The sequence below is a fragment of the Pan paniscus genome, chromosome 4, assembly GCF_029289425.2.
Source record: "Pan paniscus chromosome 4, NHGRI_mPanPan1-v2.0_pri, whole genome shotgun sequence".
Taxonomy (NCBI): Eukaryota; Metazoa; Chordata; class Mammalia; order Primates; family Hominidae; genus Pan; species Pan paniscus.
The window spans coordinates 74,455,530-74,479,894 of NC_073253.2; the positions used below are offsets into that span (position 1 = coordinate 74,455,530).

The 24,365-nt window shown below is 39.1% G+C and overlaps 1 protein-coding gene across 2 annotated transcripts; it reads right to left on the reverse strand.

Annotated features, from left to right (window-relative positions):
• On the reverse strand, positions 1 to 24,130 carry IL7R (interleukin 7 receptor). Of its 2 annotated transcripts, XM_003806662.5 has the most exons (8): positions 22,550 to 24,130; positions 18,612 to 18,750; positions 12,139 to 12,296; positions 8,392 to 8,549; positions 5,959 to 6,127; positions 5,065 to 5,158; positions 4,019 to 4,094; positions 1 to 3,623 (listed from the first exon to the last, which is right to left on the reverse strand). In XM_003806662.5, the coding sequence occupies exons 1-8, from the start codon at positions 22,629 to 22,631 to the stop codon at positions 3,120 to 3,122; spliced, it is 1,380 nt and encodes a 459-aa protein (XP_003806710.3). In that variant the 5' UTR covers positions 22,632 to 24,130; the 3' UTR covers positions 1 to 3,119. The 2 variants fall into 2 exon arrangements, with proteins under 2 accessions (XP_003806710.3, XP_057158291.1); XM_057302308.1 differs by lacking the exon at positions 5,065 to 5,158.
• Positions 24,131 to 24,365: the final 235 nt, after the last annotated feature.

Below are 24,365 nucleotides of genomic sequence, written 5' to 3' on the forward strand. Positions count from 1 at the left end.
TGTTCTTCTATACCATTTAATTAAATATGAGATGGTTATTACATACATTGTACGCTTATATACTAAGCAGCTCTGCGAAATGTTTGTAATGCATGTGGATAGTACACGGTCAAATCAGAGATCTTCACTGTAGTGAACAATGGATATTTTAAAGAATAGTCCCAACAATAAACCACAGAGCTGACAAAAATGCCACCTAATCTGCATCATTTCCAGGAGCTCTGCCACATATTCTTCCTGGCCCGTACCAAGTCTCTTAGCCCCTCTAGAAGAGCTAAGAAAATGCAGGTATGCACCTCTGAACAGCCCATACTTGGCTTTTCTGAAGCAAATTCCCATGGAAACCACATTGAAGGAAGAGGCAAAGGCTGGTAGGAAATCAGCTGAATCAGCCTGGGTGCCCTAGACCCAGTCATGTTTGTTGGACCAAATTAGCTGTCTTTTCATTTCATGCTATATAGAACTGGCAGTTTACACTTCTGATTAATACATTGTCTCCGATCAGGAGGTTTATTTTTTTTTTCCTAATAAAATCTGAAAGGAGATTGGGCAGAACCAATTAGTAATCTTACATTACACATTGTCCCTAGGTATATAATCAAGAATTAACAGCAGTTATGATTATATGATTATAATACATGCATTTTAAATACTACAGTAACAGACAGAGGCTCAGACACTAAATTCCAAAGATAACATATGCCAAGCAACATTGAAACAAAGGATTTTAGAGCTGGAGATATCTCGATGTTTTTCTATGGTCATCTCTTCATTTCTTCGAGAGATTGTCTATTTATACCAGGGATACAAAATTATGGCTCCCAGTTCTGACTTAACGTGTGAGGTTGGGTAATTTACCTGTCTTCCTGTGTCCCAGTTTTCCCATAAGTCAAAGAAAATAACAATAAATACTTCAAAGAACTTCTGGGAATAAGGTATCAGAGACCTGGCATGAGATTTTGTGGAGCCTCCTATTTGAGACTTGACTCCCATTTCTACAAAAGGTAAAGAACACCTGCCCACTGATGAAAAATGTCTTCTGCTGCCTACAAACCAGGCAGATTCTACTTTTCCTCCATGTAAATTTACATCATTTTTGTGGCGTTTGCCCTGTATCCAACAGGGCACTTTCAATATGGCTCTTTTATAGCATTTTATAATATAATAATAATTTGTTTACCAAGCAGTCACTTTCATTAGGTTTTGCAATTTATGAGGCAGAATGCCATCCTTTTATGTGTTTTTAGGTCCCCTGTGCCTAACAGTATGATTGACATGTAGCAGGCTTTCCATAAATGCCTATCAAGGAGGTGGAAGGAATGCTTATGGAAGTGCTTTGAAAATTGCAAAAGCACTAGGCAAACCTAAGGGATTATGGCATTATATTTATTACTGCTGGTGCAGAGGAGAGCACTTTGGAAAGTAAAACATTCACCTGAAGAATAAGATGGTCTGATTTTACCAGTCCTTTAAGCCAACAGATAAGGTCCATTCATCCACAGTTAAAACCCCATTTACAGACAACACAAAACAAAACAAACAAGAAAACTAAAATATCAGAAACACCTAGTCCCCCTAAATAAAGTAAAAACAGAACAAAGAAGAAAATTCAAAACAGAAAAACAGTAGCAACAAATCTCAAACAAAACCATGAACCTATGACCCCTTCTCTAGTTTTCTGTGCAGCATCTGCCCTTTGTGGTTCTGTGAACAGCCAGGGTTTGGAGGCCTGTGGGAGATGGGTTTGCTGCACTTTGCTGAGCTGACATTACTCAGTTGCCTTGACTTTGAGCTAGTCATTAGAAGTCAGTCTAGACCAAGAAAGGCAAGATGATAAATGTCAAGCATTAATAATACGTCTCTTCCGTATATCTTCAAGAATGTAGCCACAGTCAGTTCACTCATTGCATGTACTTGTAACTCTTTCTCCCTGAAGTTTGTGGCAGCCTCTATTGCTGGAGAACTTGGGACAATTTAGGGATGAATTTAGGTTGGGGTAGTGTCTATACACATGGGAGGGGTCATGCCTCCTCTCACTCGTCAAACGTACCCATGTCCAGGGTCAGCGACAGTTTCCTCTGAGATCATGGACGGATGCAGTTGGGTGGTAGCAGCAAGAGAATCACTGTCTTGGTAACAAACAAGAGAAATTGTGAGTTTCTAATTTATTCCCTCTTGAGCTTATTTTCAGAAAAATGAAATCAAATGGGCTTCATGGCTTTTTCTTGACTTCTTTACCTTCTTTTGACATGGCTGGTCATGGGACTTCACACCCTCAAGACTGTTTCTCCCCCTCTTTCTTTCTCATAGCCATTTTAATTTAAGTGATGATATGTATGTTCACATTTGTCTGGGGACAGTCCTAGTTTTTGCTCATTGTCCCGGAGGGATTATATGTAAGTTTCCCTTTCACTTTCCAAATTGACTCAGTTTGGATCATAAATTATCTAGGCACACCCTGTTACTAGTGACATTTGGCACTCAAGAATGCGGCAGTCCTCAGTGAAGAGAAAGGCACATGGCTCAGGGAACTGCAATTAGACTCCCAGCCATCATATCTTGGCCCCTCCCTTCACTGTGTGAACAACTTGGACAAGTTACTTAACTCCTTAGTTCTGAATTTAATGATCTATAAAAAAGAGAGTAGTCGTAGTAATTGCACACACCTCCCAGGATTATTGTCAGGATGGAGTGAGACAAGGTGCGCAGAGCACTTGCAAAGCACTGGATATATATTAAATCCTAATAATGGCAACTATCATTTTTTATTTTCCTTTCTTTCTTTCCTCTCATGCTCTCTTCCTGCCTTCCTCACTCCTCAATCATTTCCTTTACTCTTTCATTCTTTCCTCTTTTTTTTTTAAAATAGCTGAATCATTGGGTCACCTTAAACCTTGTGACCAAATCCACATGGTAGAAGCAGGATGCTCTTGACTCATGTTGAGTGCCACTGAACTCAGGAAGAGTGGTCAAAGCAATGTTTCAGAATCTTGCAGACTGTGTAGTGGGGTTTTGCTAATTTTGTCTTCTCTGTGCTGTGAGGGAGACTAGGAACTCTAGACTTCCCTTTTAAATCATCTTTGCCGCTCACGGTAAGTTCAGTCTGGGTTTCCTACACTTCACTGGTTTTGGTAGAAGCTGGACATGGTGACATATGCTTCTTCTTGATTTGATCCCAGGGAAGTAAGAATGGGCTGACCCTGAGCAACTGGGTTCAATGTCAGGATTCCAGATTGGAGAGAAAATGGAGGGGGCAGCGTGCTGTTTGTAGTCCCAAGGCTAAGCAGGAGGTCCTGGTACACATGAGGCCCATTCTTGCCACTCTCCCTGCAGTCTAGTGACCTGGAAGAGGAGAGAATAGGGGCGTCACATGCACTGACATTCCCAGCCAGGCATGTGAGGGATGAATCTCTTCCAAAGCTTTCTGGAGTGTTGACTACATCCTCAGATGGGCAGCTGGGGCTCTGCACATCCCCTCCAAGCCTCTGCTTCTCAGATTCTTCTAGTTGCTGAGGAAACGTATCTTGCAGAAAACCTTCCACTTCATCTCTAGCTTGAATGTCATCCACCCTATGAATCTGGCAGTCCAGGAAACTTTCAGGATTGAAACTCACATTTAAATTCTGCACAGAAAAAGGAGAAAGGGTATTAAGATGGCACCAGAGAGACACACCATCAAATGTTCAGTTCAGGAGTAGGTCTAAAGAGTTTTCTGACAGGGAATGTCACAGAATTGCCAGCATGTTCCTCAATGGACTCTTTGCTTCTGGAGCTTCTGAGACACTTCAAGACTTGAAGTGACCACTGGCTGTGCCCTCCAACCCCAGGGAGCCCAGAAGTTCTGAGATGTGTGTCTTATTTCAGTTCCCTACTGCAGCTAGGGTCTTAGGAGGGACCCTAGTTACAGGATGAATCAAATACCAAAAGGTGAGGTTCAACTGTTCCTTGTTCTGGAATATCATTCTTGGCCACTGGGATGTTGCCAACACAACACTTTTTAAGCACCAAAAACACTCACTTTTCTTGGTTTCTTACAAAGATGTTCCAGAGTCTTCTTATGATCGGGGAGACTGGGCCATACGATAGGCTTAATCCTGAAATCAGAGAACATTGATAGATGAAGTGAATGGCAGAGGGCACAGGCACACTGAGTCTTCCCACTTATTCTGAGCTTGGAATCAGAAGAACAGATTTCTAGTCTTGGCTCTAACACAATTAGGTGGGTGACCATGGTCAAGAGACTGGCTTTCTCTGGGCCTCGGGGCCCTATCAATTCAAGAAGGGGTTGGACCAGAGACCACAGATATCAATCCATTCTGTGAACAAGACATGACAATAATATACCTCTGGGAAAAAGCCCTAGAGGGAAGGAACACCAAGGCTTGCAAGGAGGTAATTTTGGTGGAGCTATGGAAGTAAATTTAACCCCGTTGTTTACTCCCAATTTAAGTGTTGTCTTTTTATTCCTTCTCTTTACTGACAGCAACTCTGGCAGCTAATTTTGGTGGAAGTGGGGGAATATTTTCAAATTACCCAGGGAAATTGCTTAGTACTTTCAAGGCAGTACTTTTCAAATTAGGGTATTTGTAATCCTGGGGATATGTAGCCTTCTGCCAAGGGCATTCTCCTAGAATAGTAAGTAATTTAACAAGTGCATGTTTAAAACATCGTTTTTATGATGAAACAAACATAGCCTTAGCATGGATTAGTATACAAAATCCCATGAATTTATATGCTTAAAGTCAAGACTTCAAGTACATTGTGCATTTGCCATGAATGATGGCTTCTGCAACCTTTAGGAGATACTGGAAGAAAAGCTTGGGAAACATTGCATTACAGAATTCTTACTTTGGGGACAGGGTTTGCCTAATGTCCAGTTAATATCTTTTTGCCTCTTATGAAATTAACTGTGGAAATTCGCTGAGGATACCATAGGGATACTGGGCACTAAATTCGTGAAATGCCTTAATCCCCTTTGTGGTTTTCTCATCAATAAATGGAGCTTAAGCTCTGACTGTCCATGATCCCACACAATCACCCTCTTTATTAGTTGAAGAAGGTCACCTTTTTTTCCATAACACACAGGCCAAGATGACCAACAGAGCGACAGAGAAAAAACTCAAAATGCTGATGGTTAGTAAGATAGGATCCATCTCCCCTGGAAAGCAAGAATAGATTGTGGTGAGCATTCAGTAGCCATGCAGTGGGGGTAGGGTCTCAGGGTGCTTTGCATTTACTTAGTAATGTGGGCCCACTTATTATTTCCTGAAAGTTGCTTTTCAGTTAAGAGACATATTTGACAGCTTTATGGAGGGATTTTGGTTTAAAAGGCATTGACTTGGGTGACCAGGCCCAGAGCATCTGCCACTTGAAATGTAAACGTGATCTAGCATCAAAGGTACCAATGCTCTCTTCCCTTCTTGACTTTCTACCAAGGAAAAGAAGCCAGAGCAGGAGATGATGAGAGGGATGTTCACCCCTGTTGCAAATTTTAGGGAGGAGATGTCTCAGTTCCTACACATTCTCAGTTCCAGTCCCAAAGACATCTTCATCCTTCTGGAAAAGGAGACATAGGACAGCCGCACTTGCCTGCATACCTGACACCAATAAAGGTGCTTCTTAAAGGGGCCTTAGAGACAGCAGCCATTGGGGTCCCAGGCTAAATTGGTTAACTGGACGTAGTGGGTGGGGATTTTGTTCAAAATGTATGGCAGCTTCCAGGAATACAGGTGGCTTGTACTAATTCTCAGCTAATAAGGACCCTGCTCCCTCTGCTTCCTTGTTCTTCACAAAAGGCGCAAAGACAGCAGGCAAGTCATTCTCCAAAGAAAGTGTAAGAGTGCCCTCCAAGGGTGTCCTATTTTGCAGGTTAGTTTCAACAATCTTCCTCTCACTTGCTCCCACACTTTGACATGCAAAGCACTCTGAGGGAACAAAAACTCTACCACCATTCCTTACCTGAGCTATTATTGATCTCTGGAGTTCTGAAGTAATAACTTGGACTCCATTCACTCCAGAAGCCTTTAAAATAGTGATCAGGGATGGATCGAACTTTAATCTCATACTTTGCTGCTGGTTGGAGCTTTCTCTGCAGGAGTGTCAGCTTTGTGCTGGATAAATTCACATGCTAGAGAGTAGAGTGCAGTTACATTCTTAGGATGGGAAAAGAGGTGTTGCCTAAATCTCCCAAATCATTTCAATTGGGATTCCTTTAGTCCCATAAGCATTCTCTGAAGTTGTCTCATATTTGTTAGAATAAGGAGCTCTGATACGTAAAGGAGTCAACAGCAAAATTAGGGACAGAATCTGAGCTTATAAAGGATGTTGTGAGTGGTCAAGGAGGAGAATGAAATGATGGGTCTTATTCAGGTGAGTTAGGCACTGCTCAGGCTCTCCCTTTCCACACTTCAATATCTTCTTCTTTTCTCTCTATCCTTTCACATATTAAGGGGAGATGAAAGGTTAGGTTAGGTTAGTGAGCAGGAATCATTTCTCTCCAGAAAGACGCCATTTTACATTGTGAATAGTGATATAGAGACAAAAGTCTCCCCCACACAGTGTATTATCTTTAAGATTAAAAAAAACCACTCTATCAATTTGACAGATAAAAAGAAGTCCATTGCTATTCATATCTGTATTTATTTGATAATTAGTTCATTTTCATATATTTATTGAATTTATCTATTCCATGCTTTATGAGATTTTTCCCAATTTTTTTGCTCATTTTTCTATTGTGATATTTGTTTTTTTAATGATTTATAAGAGTTCTTTATCTATTAATGATACTAACCATCTTTCAGCTGTTTATGTGGCAATTTAAGCTTACTTTTAAATTTGCATTTTTGATTTTTGATTATTGTGTGTGTTGACATATATAAACCTCCACTTTTTATGTAGTTGCATGTCTCAATCCTTTCTTTTCTTCTACAGCTTTCATGCTTAGAATGTTCTTCTTCATGTCAAGATTATGTAAACATTTGGCTATAATTTTTCTAATTTGTTTAGAGTTTCACTTTTATATAATTTCCTTAAATCATCTGGTATTTTGTTGTTGTTATATGAAGGTGGCTAGGCATTTAGTTTAATTTTTTTTTAATTAAAACAATTTTTGGCTGGCGTGTTGGCTTATGCCTGTAATCCCAGCACTTTGGGAGGCTGAGGTGGGCAGATCACCTGAGGTGAGGAGTTCAAGACCAGCCTGGCCAACATGGTGAAACCCCAGCTCTACAAAAATACAAAAATTAGCCGGGCATGATGGCGGGTGCCTGTAATCACAGGTACTTGGGAGGCTGAGATGGGAGAATTGCTTGAACCCGGGAGGCGGAGGTTGCAGTGAGCCAAGATGGCGCCATTGCACTCCAATCTGGATGACTGAGCAAGACTCCATCTCAAAAAAATTCATGTATTTATTGAATTTATCTATTTTTTTTTAGTTAACTAATTGTCCTGGCAGCATTTATTCATAATCCTTCCTTTCTCCACTAAGTTGCTTTTCAATTGGTGCAATTTTCAGATGAATAATGAAAGATGGCAGGATCAAGGGTGGGGTGGGTGAGTAGAAGGAGGGAGCAGGTGGTTTGGGGCAGTTGTTACATTTATGCAAGTGGCATCTTGCATCACACTGCAAACAAACAAGGCCAATCTTGGCCTGAAAAAACAGGACAGCAAGAATAAGAAGGACTTGAGGAAGAGAAATCATCATCTCTTCTTCGTCTCTGAGGTGCAGAAAGAACAGAAGTTAGGTTGGTGGGTTAAGAGAAATCTCATAACCTGGTACACTCCACTCTTCTGCCACCTCCTCCACAAAATAAATTTCATGGACTGCCAAATCATTCCAACCTCTACAAATCATGAAGAGAGCATCTAAGTAACTCTCCTGATTATGAAGGGTAAAAATTAAGCTGTTACTTCAAAAACAAAGACCTTGGGCTTTAAAATAAAAACAAAACAAAGGCAAACATTATGCCTCTTTTCTTTACCTCATGCTGGTCCCATGAATCTCATAAGCCAGAATGTGGCTACGACTTGGTGATCATAAGCAGATATACATTTTGCCTGATTTGCCTATGAAAGTGGCACTAGACATGACACTTTTTGAGGCCCCTGAATACAGAGGATTAATTTGGCCTCAATCTATATTGTTATCCAACTCACTAATGTAGAAACATTCTGAAGACCAAAATTAGAGCAGAAGAAAACAACCAGAGCTAGAAGAGTATGCATCAGGGAAGATCCAGTTTTTCGTGGGGCCAATATTGGGAGATTCTTTCAGTAGAAGGTAGATTTTGAAAGCAAAATTGTTGGGCCCTCCCAGGGGAAATGCACTACTAGGCCAACAAAATAGAAAACATTCATAAGTTTTTATTTTATTAATGTAGTTGAACTACATACCATCCATTTGTTTTCATCCTTTTCCTGGCGGTAAGCTACATCATGCATTAAAACTTTTACATACTTCTTTTGCAAGTGTGATGTATTAAATGTCACCACAAAGTCATTGGCTCCTTCACGATAGATGACACTCAGGTCAAAAGGAGCCTCAGGTTTAACTGGAAAAGAAAAAGAAATAAATTCTGTCTAAAGGGCAGCCAAGGAAATAATTATAGTATTTAAAATTCATCTCCTCTGCAAGTCACTTTGACCCTTTTTGTGTCAGTAAATGGCCAACTATTCAGAAAACCATTTCTTCTTCTTGGGTTTAAATCCAGTCCGCATTCTTCAGCCTCTCTTGCAGTGGGGTGTGGCCTTGTGAGTGAGGTGGGCAGAAGAAATGCACATCCACTTCCACTCTGGCCCAGACACACACCCATGTGTGACTCCTCTGCTCCGTCCTCTTCCACCACTTGGAGTCCTGCATTACAGACGGTGGAGCCACAAGATGGAAAGTGCCCCGAATACTGCTTGGAGAAGCCCCAGCTGCAGGTTAGAAACATCCATTTTGACTCTGATGTGAGTGAGAAATAAACCTACGGTGTTTGAGATATCATATGTTTGGGGGCTTATTTGTTACAGCAGCTAGTGTTAATTTTACACTAAAACACATCCACTTTGCCTTTTGAATATTGGAGAACTTGTTACTAATGAGCCCCAAAGCAGGAGTATTTAAACTCTGAGTCTTCATTCTTGCAATAAAATTAGGTTATATGCTGTGAACCTTGCACCTCGTCTCAGCTACAGTGACATGAAGGGTCTGCATCCTGGCCCTGGCTAAGACCTTCCAGAATGTCCTCAGGGGGTCCCCTCTGTCAGTCTCACTGCCTTAATGCTGAATTCCTCTTGGGCCTCTCCCTACTGCCTTCCTGCCTTGCAGGGTTGCTGTTAGGATCAAATGCTCCACACATGCTAAGCTGTTGGAGGGAGATTGGTATTATTTCAGGCAGAACAAACCCAGAGAAACTTATTGATTTCCTAGAAAGGTCCTGAGACTTCCCTGTCCTGGCCTCTTGGCTGCTTGTTGATCACAGCCTGGGAAGTTAGTTGTCTGGGGGTGGGGGTGCTACTTCTTGCATGACTGATCTCAGGCGCAGTTGTTCACAAGAAGATGCGGGTTCATCAAATTTTCACTCAGTAGAGTGTGAGCTGGGATTTAGAGTTACTTGCCGGCCCAATAAAATGCAACCCACATGGCAGAGTTTGGCCTAGCTCTTGTTGTAGTCACTTGTTCGTAGTGGTGACTGCCTGTTTCTGCTGCTTTGCCTTAGAGGTACTGAAAAAAAAGTAATGACTTTGTTTTTCACCCTTGGATGTGTTGTAAAAGGGGAAGTTTATCAAAAGGGAAAATGCCCTGGACTTAGAGGGAAGCAGGAGGAAAGGCAGTGGGTGGAGAACAGCCGAACAGAGAATGCTGGCAATGCCTTTGCCCCTCTCTCTTGTTCCTGCTCTCCATTCCATTCTCAACAAGGCCTTCTGAGCTGAAGCCCCTGCCCTGTGCCCATCTTTTAATAATAGAGGAATTGAAGGAAGAACACATCTCCTAAGTACTGCATGCTTTGCTTATGCTGTCTTCAAACAATAGTCACTTATCACCAGCATATTGATAAGGAAACTGAATTTCAGAGAAGTTAATTACATTCAGGCCCCTGTAAAATGGTTTAAAGGGATTCAAATCCAGTTCTTTGATTCTGAGGCTCACTCTTCTTCATTTAGCTTTTGTTTCTCTACCTTGTTCCATATCACAACGGCTGGTCCTCGTGCCCTCTGGACAGTTTTGCCTCAAGCCCAAATGATTTCTTTGAGCAAATTAGAAAAAGGGGCTCATTCATCAAGCAATACTTTAGAGGGAATAGATTCTTGTACAATCTGAATAATCATATCAATCTACTCTGCTAAGAGAAGTGGGAAGGCAGGAAGCTTCCCTCTTCAGCCTTACTGGGTTGGAAGATGCTTAAACAAGGGGAAGTGAGGGTGCAGGTGGTGGCAGTGGAGCACTGGCTCTGGGGCTCAATCAGAAGCATCCAGTTTAAACTCACTTAAATGGTAGTTCCATTAATGAAGTGTCCCATTAGGACCTAGAAGGAGATGCTACCGTGAGACATGCCTCCACCACCTCTCTTCCTGCTTGTCCAGGGGTGCTTGCCATAGCCCCAAGAGACTCACACTACCCCTTCCAGAGGGGCCTATGCCATCAGCAGTGTGTGTACCATACGTACCTCTCCCCCTTGCCGTTCGGATGAGGCATGTCAGATTTGCAGTCTGCTGAGGGATGGAGACTGCAAGTGCATTGAGCATGTGAGATATGGGGATTTGGAGTGGCAGATGTCACCTGGAGGCTCTTGGTGTGTTGTGAGTGCTTATGTGCATGTAAGGGCTTGCATGCTGGTGTGGAGTTTTGTAAGAATGGGCTCTCCCCTGATGCTCCAGGAACTTGTCAGAAGACTGAGAACCTCTGCCTTCTCTGCTCACTCTCAGAGAACTGAATGTATATTTGCAATGTAAATGGTGAACCTTTAGATATGGTGCCCTATCCATAGGGACCTCATCTCCAAATGATCAGAACCCAACTTTTTATAACCTCAGAGATACCCTGTTGTTGTCAAACCCAGTTCTCTGCCCCTAACCAGGATCCACACTGGTCATGGCCAATGCTGCTTCTGTGTGGCCAACATGCACAGCCATCTGCCTAATGTCTCTTTTCTACTACATTTGCCTTTTCACAAGTTAATTGTTCACACATGGAACTTCTGCTTTAACTCTCTATTTTATCATCTTAGTGAAACAAAACTGAGACAAAGCTGAGCTAGGTTTCTTACTCTTTCTTATCTCTAATGAGTATTGCTCTCTTACCTTTAATTTTCTTTTTGAGGGTTGAAGGGGGAGCGAATAGGGAATGCTAAAAGTATTTTTAAGACATGGTTAACATTTAAATCAGTAAACTTTGAGTAAAGTAGATTGCCTTCCATGATGTGGTGGGCATCACCTCATCAGTAGAAGGCCTCTAGAGCAAAGACAGAGGTTCCCTGAAGAAGACACAAGTCTGTCTCAAGAGTACAATACAGAAAATCTGCTTGAGTTTCTTGCCCTGCGGAATTTAGACTCAATACTGCACTCTTTCCTGAATTTCTAGCCTACTGGCTTGCCTTATGGATTTTTGCAATTGCCAGTTCCCACAACCACAAAAGTCAATTTCTTAATAGAAATCTCTCCTATCAATCATCTGTCTATCTATCCTCCTATTGATTCCCTTTTTTTGTAGAAAACTCTGACTAATAGAGAAGGCATATATGCTTTTTAAAATAACTTGATAAGTTAGCTAAACTTACTCAGAATGTTGTGGGGATTTGGGGAGAAGACCACAAGGAATTTGGGAGAAGGACAGGTAAGGAAGGAAAGGACAGATAAGGAAGAAAAGGACACCTGTGATGGATGACAGGAAGCCCAGCTCCAGTTAGCCACTTCATGTAGGTTTGCACAAACACTATCTTTCACAGCTGGGTTTGAAGATCCTCAGAATTCTTTCACTGCAGGAAAGTATAAATTTCAAGCTTTTCATTTATTATAAAAATTTACAGTAGGGAATTAGCTATTATCTATTGCCAGTTGTTTCCACTATTTGTCTACTTTTAACCTACAGAATGTCCAGACACAGTGTTTTCAGGTAGCCCAAAAGTGACAACCATACTTTTATATACAACTTCTTACCTATAGTGGTTAGGTCTATTTTTTTGCAGGTTAGACTCTTTTCTCCAACCTTCACACATATATTGCTCTTTCCAATCAGTAAGAATTTCTTTGTCTCGATGAAATATATCTCTTGTAGTTTCCTGAAATTCAGGCACTTTACCTCCACGAGGGCCCCACTGTAGGAATAAAAAGGGGATATGTCTTGATTCAGGTAGGAGTTCCTGTATACAGTGGAATAGTATCATATGCGCATTGATGTATGTTTGACTTTAACTCTGTTCATAGGTATGTGGGTGGGTGAGTAGAGGCATGTTCAGGAATGAGAGATAATGAATTAAAATCTTATGTCTTTCTGCTGCTATGATACTTAGTGATGATTTACTTAGAATTAGATGCAATTGAACCTGAAATAGTCAAGACATATTTATAAAATTATGGGAAATTTCTATATTTTTATAATTGATCATTGAAAAACAAATACTTTGTTTAGATTAAAAAGTAATTGCTTTTTTTTGATGTTCCATAGGAATATATGTAAGAAATAAGAGCTGTAAAAATATTGATTAAAAAAAGTGTTAAAGAAAATGATAACATAGTATAAAGGGTTATATACATAATATCACATATACTTGATGGGTAACGTAACGGATTTTCATAGGTAATTTTGGCTGGTGAACCCTAACAAGAGTGGTTAAGAAAACAAAATATATAAATTACTAATATCTGGAATGTAAGAGGAGATATCACTATAGAACATGCAGATGTTAAAAGTATAATAAGGAAATTTTAAATGCTATTTTAATGTATATAATAACTTAGATGTAATGAAAATGTTTTTATAAACACAAATTAGTAAATCTGACCCACATAGAAATGGAATATTTCAATAGTTATATTTCTCTCAAAGAAATTAAACTTATTATCAATAAACTTCCCCCCAAAGAAAACTCTATGCCTGATGGTTATATTCTGGTAAATTCTATCAAATGTATAAGGAAAGAAATAGTGTCAATCTGACACAAATTCTTTTAGAAACTGGAAGAGGAATGACCCTTCTCAACCTATTTTTTGAAGCTAGCTTAATCCTGGTACCCAAACCTGGCCAAAATATTAGAGAAAAGAAGTTGATAGACAAATATCCCTCAAAAATGTATAAGCAAACTTTCACAAGAAAATACTAACACACTAATTTTAATACATAATTATAAAGTAGGGCACATCTCAGGAAACCAAAGCAGGTTAAAGGTTCAAAAATTAATCAACATAATTTGCCATGTTAACAGACTAGAAGACATAAATAACCTGGTTATAATCAATCGATGCATTCAAAGCATAATTTAATAACATGAATGCATCTATTCATGTTAAAAACTCACAGCAAATAAGAAATAGAAAGACACTTCCTCAATCTGATAAAGAGCATTTACAAAAGCCTATAGTTAATATCATATTTAATGCTGAAATTGTGAACATGAATTGTTTCCCTAAGACCAGGACATGACAGGAATATCCACTTTCACCATTTCTATTCAGTGGTGTACAGGAGGTTTTAGCCAATGCATAGGACAAGAGAAACAAATAAACGCAATTTGATTTGCGTTTCTCTGATGGCCAGTGATGATGAGCATTTTTTCATGTGTCTTTTGGCTGCATAAATGTCTTCTTTTGAGAAGTGTCTGTTCATATCCTTCGCCCACTTTTTGATGGGGTTGTTTGTTTTTTTCTTGTAAATTTGTTTGAGTTCATTGTAGATTCTGGATATTAGCCATCAATGGCCATCAGAGAAATGCAAATCAAAACCACAATGAGATACCATCTCACACCAGTTAGAATGGCGATCATTAAAAAGTCAGGAAACAACAGGTGCTGGAGGGAATGTGGAGAAATAGGAACACTTTTACACTGTTGGTGGGACTGTAAACTAGTTCAACCATTGTGGAAGACAGTGTGGCGATTCCTCAAGGATCCAGAACTAGAAATAGTATTTGACGCAGCCATCCCATTACTGGGTATATATCCAAAGGAGTATAAATCATGCTGCTATAAAGACACATGCACATGTACGATTATTGCAGCACTATTCACAATAGCAAAGACTTGGAACCAAGCCAAATGTCCATCAATGATAGACTGGATTAAGAAAATGTGGCACATATACACCATGGAATACTATGCAGCCATAAAAAAAGGATGAGTTCATGTCCTTTGTAGGGACATGGATGAAGCTGGAAACCATCATTCTCAGCAAACTATCACAAGGACAAAAAATCAAACACTGCATGTTCTCACTCATAGATGGGAATTGAACGATAAGAGCACTTGGACACAGGAAGGGGAACATCACACACCAGGGCCTGTCATGGGATGCAGGGAGGAGGAAGGGAGAGCAATAGGAGATATACCTAATGTAAATGACGAGTTAATGGGTGCAGCACACCAACATGGCACATGTATACATATGTAACAAACCTACACGTTGTGCACATGTACCCTAGAACTTAAAGTATAATAATAATTTAAAAAACTAAATATAAAGGCTAAAACTGTAGAACATTTAAAAGAAAACATGAGAAAATATCTTCCCAACTTTGGGAGTAGGCAAAGTTATCTTAGCAAGGATACAAAAAGCACTACATATAAAAGAAAATAAATGATATATTAGACTCCATCAAAATAAAAAAAAACTCTTGCTTATGAAAACGCACCAGTAAGAAAATAAAATGGCAAACTTCAGAATAGAAAATAGATGCAATACATCTATCTGACAAAGGAAATGTATACAGAATGTATAAAGAACTCATATCCAGCAATAACAAAAGGACAAATAACTCAGTGCTTTTAACAGATACTAGCCCAAAGAAGACAGGCAAAAGACCAAGTATATGAAAAGCTGTTCAACATTTGTTATTTGACAAATGTGAATTAAAAACCTAACGAGATACTATCCCAAAGTCAAACGTTGCAAATGATGTATATCTCTCATGCATCGCTGGGAGGAGAGTAGAATGGTATAACCACTTTGAAAAACTGTTGGGCGGTTTCTTATAAACTTAGATACATGCTTACCTTATGACACAGAAATTCCATTCTGAGGTTTTATACCCCAGAGAAATGAAAATATATATACACAAACTGATTTGTCCAAGAATGTGAACAGCAACCTAAAAAATAATAGTCTCAAACTTGAAAAAACACAAATGTTCATCGAGAAGAGAAAGAATTAAAAATTTGTGGTATATTCATACAGTGGAATTACTACTTAGCAATTGAAAAGATGAGCTATGAGATGGACATCAACATGGCTAACTCTCACAAACACTGGTTAAATGAAAGAAGACAGAAAAGAATAAAGAGTATTCTATTAATAAGAACTATCAGAAACTGGCAAAAACCAAAGGGTAATAGAATTGAGAATTATGATTGCTCCTGGGGTATGAAGATTGACTGGAAAGGAACATGAAGCATCCTTCTAGGGGAAAAAAAGTTCTATATCTTTACCATTGGAATGGCTACAGGTCATAGACATTTCTCCAAATTCACTTAATTTTTGTGCATTTTACCACACGTAAATTTTACCCCTAAAATGCATTGTAATCAAACAAGAAAGCAAAGAAAAATAAGTAAATAATGTGAAAATTAAAGAAGTAACAAAGGTATATATTCTCATTGTAAAGGTAGAATAAAAGTAATATCATAGGGTTATTTTCCTTTCCCAACCCTAAATTTAATTTTCCTCTTCTGTGATAAACACAGTTACCAATTTGTTTTTCCCATGTGCTCTTTAAGCTCAGCCAAATAGCTCTAAAGAGGTATAACTGGGTCAAATTGGAAGTGAAGATCTGGGCAGAAAAAAAGTTCCTCTGGGTAAGTTTGCGTATATGAAAGAATTCTTTCCATTAACCGATGTAATTTTGTTTAAATCCTAAGGAGTGTGTTCTAGGAAGGCCTTTTACTACCTACAACCCACAATGTGTGTTGGCTTCCCTTGGTGAACTGGATGTGTGTACACTCTTCTCTGCATGTGCTCAAATGAGTCCTTTTGAGAATGGTTCCTGGACTCTGCACAAAAAGAGGAACCTGTTTGTCTGGCTTCGAGTGAGCTGGCCAGGAGGTTAAATGCAGGGGAGAGTGCCCTAGCTTTTGTTACAGAATCTTTCACCTTTGGTTTATTGTGGTCTGAGAGTGACTGGTTAAGCTCCTACAGTCATGAAAACTAGAGATTGGTGAAGAAATGTTAAGTTAATTAACTGGCTAAATGTATTGATTATTTTGGGGACATTCCTTAAAACTGTTCTCCCAAATCGTTACTTTTGTTAACTGCTATCTTTTAGGGTGTGTGATTGTTTAGGCTTTAAAGAGTAGGTGTGTATGTGTGTGTGTGTCTCAAAGTTACTAGGGAGTTGTGTTCCTTGTTGGGGTAGATAGGCTTTCACAACTTGGAACAGGATAAAAATAAAAACCGAATTTTTGGGTAAGCTAGACAGATACCAGGGAATAAGCTTAGGACAAACATCAGGTGGAAAGATCTGAAGATGGTAATGTTGTCACGATTTGATAAATAAATATAGAAGGGGAGACTGGGAGCGGGGTCCCATTTCTGAATTTTAGGTAAACATGGGATGTGGAGAAACTAGGACAATAACTTTTAGTTCAATCTTTGAGTATAGAATATATTTGTAAGGAAAGTATGTGTGAAATATCCAATTACAGGCCCCAACCTGTAGCAAGTTTCTGGTACTATTGGGAATTTAAGGAGGATCTAAAATGGTATTCTCAGCTCATTCCCATGATTTTGAGAATGAAATTAATGAGCAATGGACAATCAAGGATGACCGTATGGCTGTCTTGTGAAACTGGGCATCCTTTTAAGGGCTCTGAACTCCAGGAGTTCATCTATTAAAGAGCTCATACATATATTTTCCACTGAAAACATTTATTTCTTAAGGCAGTCCCTTTCCAACTGAAATATCTGAATCCAATTGGAAAACCCAAATAGAGGAGGCTCTGGACAGATTACAATATGACAGGAAAAGTCAAGAGATATGTTAAAGGGTAAGTATGTTTGAGTGGGCAAGGAAGTGGTCAAATATGGTGTGAATGAAAGTGAACAGAAAGGCCAACCTCAGCTTGGCCAAGAGAAACCAGGATGAACACTCAGCCCACCAGCCAGCTGGTTAAAGAAGCCAAAGTCAAACCTCCGTGTGGGAGAGTGATTTGCCCATGAAAATGAGTGCATTGTTTGAATGAGTTGTTTGGCTGTTTTAGTGCAATCCATTTCCAGCCTAGATTGTGGACATCGAACTGGTTCAGGTTCTTTTGACATATTTTATTCCTGGAAAATGTGTTAGGGAAGTGAACAGAGGCAGACAGAGAACACAGTACACTACTCAAGTCCAACAGCATGTTTATCTAAGGACTGCAGCAGAAAGCACTCCATAAATAGATGCAGGAAGCTCCCATAAATTGACATAAACTGGAATTCAGGGCTTGTTTGGACTATAGACTGTGGAGAATTGTCTCAGTGTCTGTGGAATGTAGGAAGCCTTCTATTACTACTGGTGGATCTTGATTTACTTTGCTCACTAGGACACTAACTAAAAAGTAGGTCATTCGGATATGAATTTGGAGATAGCCTCAGGTCAGAATTTCAAGCTACAGTAGTTTCTCAAATCACCAGAGATAGTAACCCTTGGCAACAAGAGATGACTTATGGATGAAGGAGAAGGAGAAGACAAATTTCCCTGAGACCTTTAGTAAACTTTCAAACCAGACTCTTTTTCTTTGTCTTTTCTGTGAGACCTTGTGAAACAAAATGCCAACTTATTCCTGTGGATTTTTGGAAAATTTACATTGAGAGGATCATCTGAAGTCAAATTGTGTCAAGATGGTAGAAGTTAGGTCAATATTCACAGAATTATAATTTAATGTTGCTTCCCCATTACTCGTTATTCACTGGCCGACTATTTGGAATGATTTATATGATGAAATTATTTAACCATCACAGCCTTCCTGTGAGGCAGGTTATCTCATTTTACAGGTGAGGAAACTGAGGCATAGACACATTACATAACTTTCTCTAGGTCAAAAAGCTAGTAAGCACTGGTATTGGGATTGGAAACAAGGCAGTTTAACTCTCAGATGCAACTTGAAGACACTGGATTGTCTCGTGTTGGGCAAACAGATTTTTGGTGAGAAGTGTTGTAGGAGATGCAGGATTTAAATTCTGATATGAAGTTGGGAGGGATGTGGGATCCCCAAGATCCAGAGCATCATTTGACTGAGTCTCAGGGTCTGAAAGCTGAACCGTGAGAGGAGCTTTGTATGAGTGTTTTTGGTGAAGGACAAGGAGTTTCAGGAGGCCTTTGGGAATTCCTTAGATGGTAACATTTGTTAATTAGGCCACATATTCTTTCTTTTGCGGCTATTAAAAAGAGCATATGAAAAGAGAGACAGAGGATGTCTAAGCAACCATTAAAACCACCATCCCTCACCATATTTCAAATTCCAGATTGGTGGTGTTGACATCTGGGTCCTCAAAAGCACAGGTCAGTGAGTGCTGCGATCCATTCACTTCCAACTGGCTATAGCATGAGAATGAGTAGTCATCCAGTTCTGCATCTTCCAAGTCTCCTGGGGAGGAACAAACATGCAGCTGTTAATGAAACAAATAAATGCATCCTTTTGAAATATGGCATGACCTTAATAAAATAGCAGACTCTGTGGCAGACATGAAATAGTAATGGATTATGTAGTATCCAAAGAAGAAAAGCCCAAGGGCAAAGACAAGAAAAATGCTTCAGAACCAACCAACCAACAAAAAACAAAAAACAAAAACGCTCAATGCTAACAGAGTTTTCCAATAGAAAAAAAAATCCATCATAATGAGTAAGTAACCTCCAAATATTTCTGAGTTAAAGAACCAGAGGCATTGAACACATTCTTTTCTGTATTTAAACTGGAGTTTTTTCTGCTACATTTGTTACATTGATTGTTCATATTATTTCAAAGAAGAGACACTTTATTTCCATTATCCCCATGCTACCTAATCTCACTTTTCACTTTATTACAAATCATAATTTATTCCCTCCCTAGTATCTTTTTTTGTCTTAAATGAAGGACAATGATAGCTATCTTGCAGTCAGAATTTTGCTTTTTTAAGAGGTCACTTTCCCTTGCCTAAAAAGGCATCCCAACTAAAAGTGGCACTGATTATTTCCATTGTCTTAAGCTACTGACTGAGACAAACGTGATTAGGGAAAAAAAATTAGATCTGGCAGGACTCCGATTTGGTGAAACTTCCTGTGAATGTTGTACATACTGCTTCTGTTCTTATAGATTCTTCTATAGATGCAGTATCTGATAGATTCTAGCAGGATGCTGGAAGAAAGTGGGGAACCAGATTTTTTTTTTTTTTTTTTTGCTATTACTTTTGGAAAGTGTAATCTGTCACACATAGTATTTGGTTTCTTAAGCTGTGTTGTAGACCCTATAATGAAATCTACATTTTGTATGTATGTTTTACATGATAGGAAAGTGAGGCTGGAATAAATATGTCAGAAAATATACACCCACTGGGACCTGAGAAAATCTGGAGTAAGCAAAGCCATTCTCAGAGTGCTCAAGTGTGAGCCTAGGACTGCTTCCATGTATTTTTGGTTCATCAGTACTAGAAATTAGATGCTTCCAAGGCTTTACACTGGAGACAGAATATACTAAAATCAAATCTCAGTTGATTGTCCCAGAGACCAAGGGCTGTCCGAATAGCACTTTCTTTACTTAAATAACTCAGTAGGGAAAATGGGAAAGTTAGTAAAGCTGACTGTGAATGGACCAACCAGTTGAATGACAGGTTGGTTCAGTCAAAGCAACAAATCTCAAACAGCACTAGCTAGACCATGGGTGTGGGCACTGCTCACAACCACAGGCATTTGTTTTTCTGGCCATTCCCAGAATCCATCCAGTTCACAGTTCTGCCACCAGCAAAAGCTCTTTATGTAGTTTCAGCAGGGTATGGCCCTCCTTCTGATGACAGCACGAAATAATAAGAGACAGCCCACTAATTTTGTAGACTTAGATTTCTTCCCTGTGCAGTGGTAGCTTTCTAAAGGCAGTGGTTCTGACCTTACATGGCAGTCCTCACACTGTCCTGACATTTTCTCTTCCACCAATTCTATACACAGAACAGGTATTGTTATTTGGATTCAGACATCCTGTGGGTCGGCTTTGTCTTCACGATTCTTCAATAGAGACAGCACACTCTAGCAGATGTCAGCACCCACATAACAAAGGACTCCCACTGCCACTCAGTCTGGCAAAGCATATAATATACAATGAGCCATTTATACACTGTTTCCTGCACCTAAAATGGCTGTGTTTTAGGAAGCAGCTCACTGGCTTTTCAGTAGATATTATGGGGCAGAGTTGCTTTGTAACCAAGAAAAATTCCCTTCAGTGACTTATAAAATGTGATGGCATTTTACAAAAAGAATATTCTACATGACGTGAGCTGAAAAATTCTTGGCTAAGAGTAGTTAATGTACACAGTGGTTAAGACCTGTGGTGTCAGAGCTGGACAGATGTGCGTTTAAATTCTGGATACTCTACCTGTGGTCCTCTGTCAGGTAGGCAACTTCTCTAAGACATGTGTTCTAATAAGTAAACTCATGCTATGAGCAATCACTGAATGGATATTTACAAAGAGGTAGCTTAGAACACAGTAAGGATTTAATAGGGATTAGCTATGAGTATAACATTTTCTGAGAAATAAGTAATGAAAAGGTAAAATAAGAATTCTAATTCTGAAAATATACATGAAACATTTGAGCTTCTCTTTAAAAAGTTTATGTCAATTGACGGTGTTATAATTACTATGGTTTTGAAATTACATAGAGCTTTTGAATAATGAGTTAATATATTATTCTTTAAATGCTCAATAATTAATATTATTCATATTTAAATAGGTATCTAGACATATTTATCCATAAAAATTTAAATTTTGTGGAATATGTATCATAGGCAAGCCAGTGTCATCTAGAAGTCTTCTTCCTACTGAATGGAGTTAGTTGATTAATAGTGTAAATGATTTGGATTTTTAAAAAGTATCCCTTTCTTCTCTTGATCATCCTTGTGATGATCAGAAAATTGACAACTTTCAACAAGCAGCAACTGAATGTGAATTCCTATACCCCAAACTGGGAAGTATTTTGACGTAATCATGTGAATAGGGTAATTATACATCTTCTAAAAAATCTGAAACTTAAAAAGTTGGAGTGAAAACCCAGCTTTCAACTAGCATTCTTATATATTTTAAAAATAGTATGATCACCAGGGTGAACTAGTGAGTATAGATGACATGAAAGAGAGTAAGATTTATGTTTCCTGCCTCACATCAGTCTTTGTGGAAATCCAAGGCAAAGTTTAGCATAGAATAATAATCATCCCCCATAAAGTGAGTCATATACTGTAAAAAATGTCAAACTCTCTGACAATTCCCTTAATGAGAAAATTCTAGGGATTTCCATCCTTCGTAATTACATGACTCAAAATACATAAGCTGAGTCATTAGGCTGATGTGTTTGATATTGTCTATAGCCAAATAGTTTTTAACTCTTAAAGAGAAAGGGCTTAATTTGCAGGAGCAAGTTGATGGTCTAAATTCCCACATGCCTCCTGCTGCTGTTAGAAGCTTCTGCCTAGTTTTGTTATAATTACAATGTGTTTATGTATGGGCAGGGTTGGCTTCTCGGTACTAAGTTTTTTAGATCCCAAAAAGAATTATTACATATGGCCAATTTGTTGGTGTGGAGGCAATTCAGTGTATTTCAATGAGTAAACTCATTTAGATCTTTCTCTAGTCAGTTATTTACTTAAAATCTCACATAAATCTCTCAAAACTAAAGTATTTTGAAAACACTTTCAAAAGTTATTGGATGTCTACTATATTCTAGCCACTGATTTAGGTGCTGAGGATATAGCTCTGGTCACTGAAGACAAAGCTATTGCTTCTGTACATTACCTCATCCTGAAAGTTATGCTTTCAGGATTTCTTAAAAAGTCAAACAAAATGAATCCAGTTTGATCTCCTGACAAGGTAAAATTACTTTGGACATTTTCCTACAAGTACAGTCATAGCATCTACATGAGCATTCTTTTTGTAAGAGCAGAGTAATCATTCAACATTTAAGATCTACACTTGGGAGTGAAATGCATTCCTTCTTGAGAATACTGAGGTCTTATAAACCACCCATAGTATTGATCCCCTGCCCCCTGTCATGGTGGTTAGAACATTAAAAAAAATGACTGAATATGTGGGAAATTCTCAAACTGCATTCAAACCTGGTGCCTGACTCAGGTCTGTTAGGGAACTGAGTAACCTGAAACCATGCTACAGATAATCCAAAATCCATAAGAAAAGTTAGAAATGACTCACCATTTTGAGCATAGCCACTTTCTCCAGAAACGACTTGAAGTAAAGAAAAAACCATGCCAAAAGTTGTACCTAGAATTGTCATTCTGAGAGAGAAAGAGAGAGAGAGTAGATGTGTGAGCCAGTGTGTATGAAATGAATGAGAGTAAGAGGAAGGGAGGGAGGGAGGAAGACAGAGAAGCTTAGATCTAGGGCTTTATACTTATCTAACCACAGACAAGGGAAGTATAAACACAGCAAAAAAGAAGGCAAGTTCCAGAAACAGGAAGTCTGAGTAAAAGTATTGCTGCTGTAAGCAGAGGTCAAGGACATGAAGAGACAGAGCCTCTGAAATTATTGTTCCTCCTGGATATTCCCTGCAGCCCCCACACTTGTGCTTACTTCAGAGTAAGGCAGTAGATTCACACCTAGGCTCAAGCTATCTTAGGCTAGAGGCTACTTTATTTTTTTAATTTTAATTTTTTGAGACAGAGTCTTGCTTTGTTGCCCAGGCTGGAGTACAATAGCATGATCTCGGCTCACTGCAATTTCCACCTCCCAGGTTCAAGCAATTCTCCTGCCTCAGCCTCCTGAGTAGCTAGGACTACAGGCAAATGCCACTATGCCAGCCTAATTTTTGTGTTTTCAGTGGAGACGGGGTTTCGCCATGTTGGCCAGGCTTGTCTCGAACTCCTGACCTCAAGTGATCTGCCTGCCTCAGCCTCCCAAAGTGCTAGGACTACAGGCGTGAGCCACCGCTCCTGACTAAGGGCCCACTTTAAAAGAATCTGAAGACAAAAATTCAAACTTACAAAGTGAATCAATTGGTTGTTTGGAGTGAGTTTTGATTTAAAGAAACAGTCTGCACTATGTGAAGTACTTTATTGTGGGTTTATTTTAAATAGCTTACCTCCAACTTCCAAGTTTCACAAGAATAGCAGTTTTTCTCTTTTGTTCTCTGTGTATCCCTGGTATTTACTCATATCTTACACACCACAGTAGGCATTCAAGAATTATTTGTTTAGGGCAGGGGCTGGCAAACTATGACCTAGGGAACAATTTTTTAAAAAATTATTCATTTATTTTTTCTTTTTCAAAAGATCTTTTTTTTTTCCCCAAGTAAGCCTTGGGACCAAATTTAATCTACCACCCGTTTTCACAAATAACGTTTCATTGGAGTACAGCCTCACCCATTTGTGTATCATCTACAGCTGCTTTTATGCAACAATGGCAGAGCTAAGTAGATGAGATAGAGATTGTATTGTACAAAAGGTGTAAAATCTTTACTATCTGACCCTTTGTAGAAAAAGTCTGCTGACCTCTTGTTTAAAGGATAAAGTAGGTACTTTCTTAGTGTATTTAAAACAGGATTCTATTTGTGAAAATTTGATTGCCACACAACTTTTCAGGTACACATAGTACATATGAACTAAATTAGTGCCTAGGTATATGGGGCAGAAGTCTGAGACCATGGCATAGAAAATTCAGACTCCCCCAAGCCTGTATGCCAGTCAAAAGCCTTCCTAATATGGCCTCATGGTTAAAGTGGTGATATTTGTAAAGCCTGACTGCTTCTTGGTAACTGTTAGATTTTTTTTTCTTTTTCTTGAAAAAAATAATCTAACCTGGATTCAGGCCATAAAACTCTATGTCTGATTCACAGTGGCTCTCTTTTGGAAAGATGCCACAAGACTGCAGTTATAAGGTGAAGAGTGCAGAGAAACTAAGTGATCAGTGAGTTATGAACTTCTGTTGGATTCACTGTCATTAGGTAGAATTGCTCCCATGGGCCTGTGAAATGGCTAAAATTAGCAGAGACAAGCAACAACCCCCCAGGTGT

Excerpts from the sequence above, each read along its gene's own strand:
- IL7R (XM_003806662.5), bottom strand. The coding sequence starts at position 22,631 with ATGACAATTCTAGGTACAACTTTTGGCATGGTTTTTTCTTTACTTCAA. Across the intron at positions 8,550-12,138 it reads AATAGACCTAACCACTATAG|TTAAACCTGAGGCTCCTTTT; the intron begins GTAAGAAGTTGT and ends TTTCTTTTCCAG. Across the intron at positions 3,624-4,018 it reads TTTGTAAGAAACCAAGAAAA|AATTTAAATGTGAGTTTCAA; the intron begins GTGAGTGTTTTT and ends TTTTCTGTGCAG.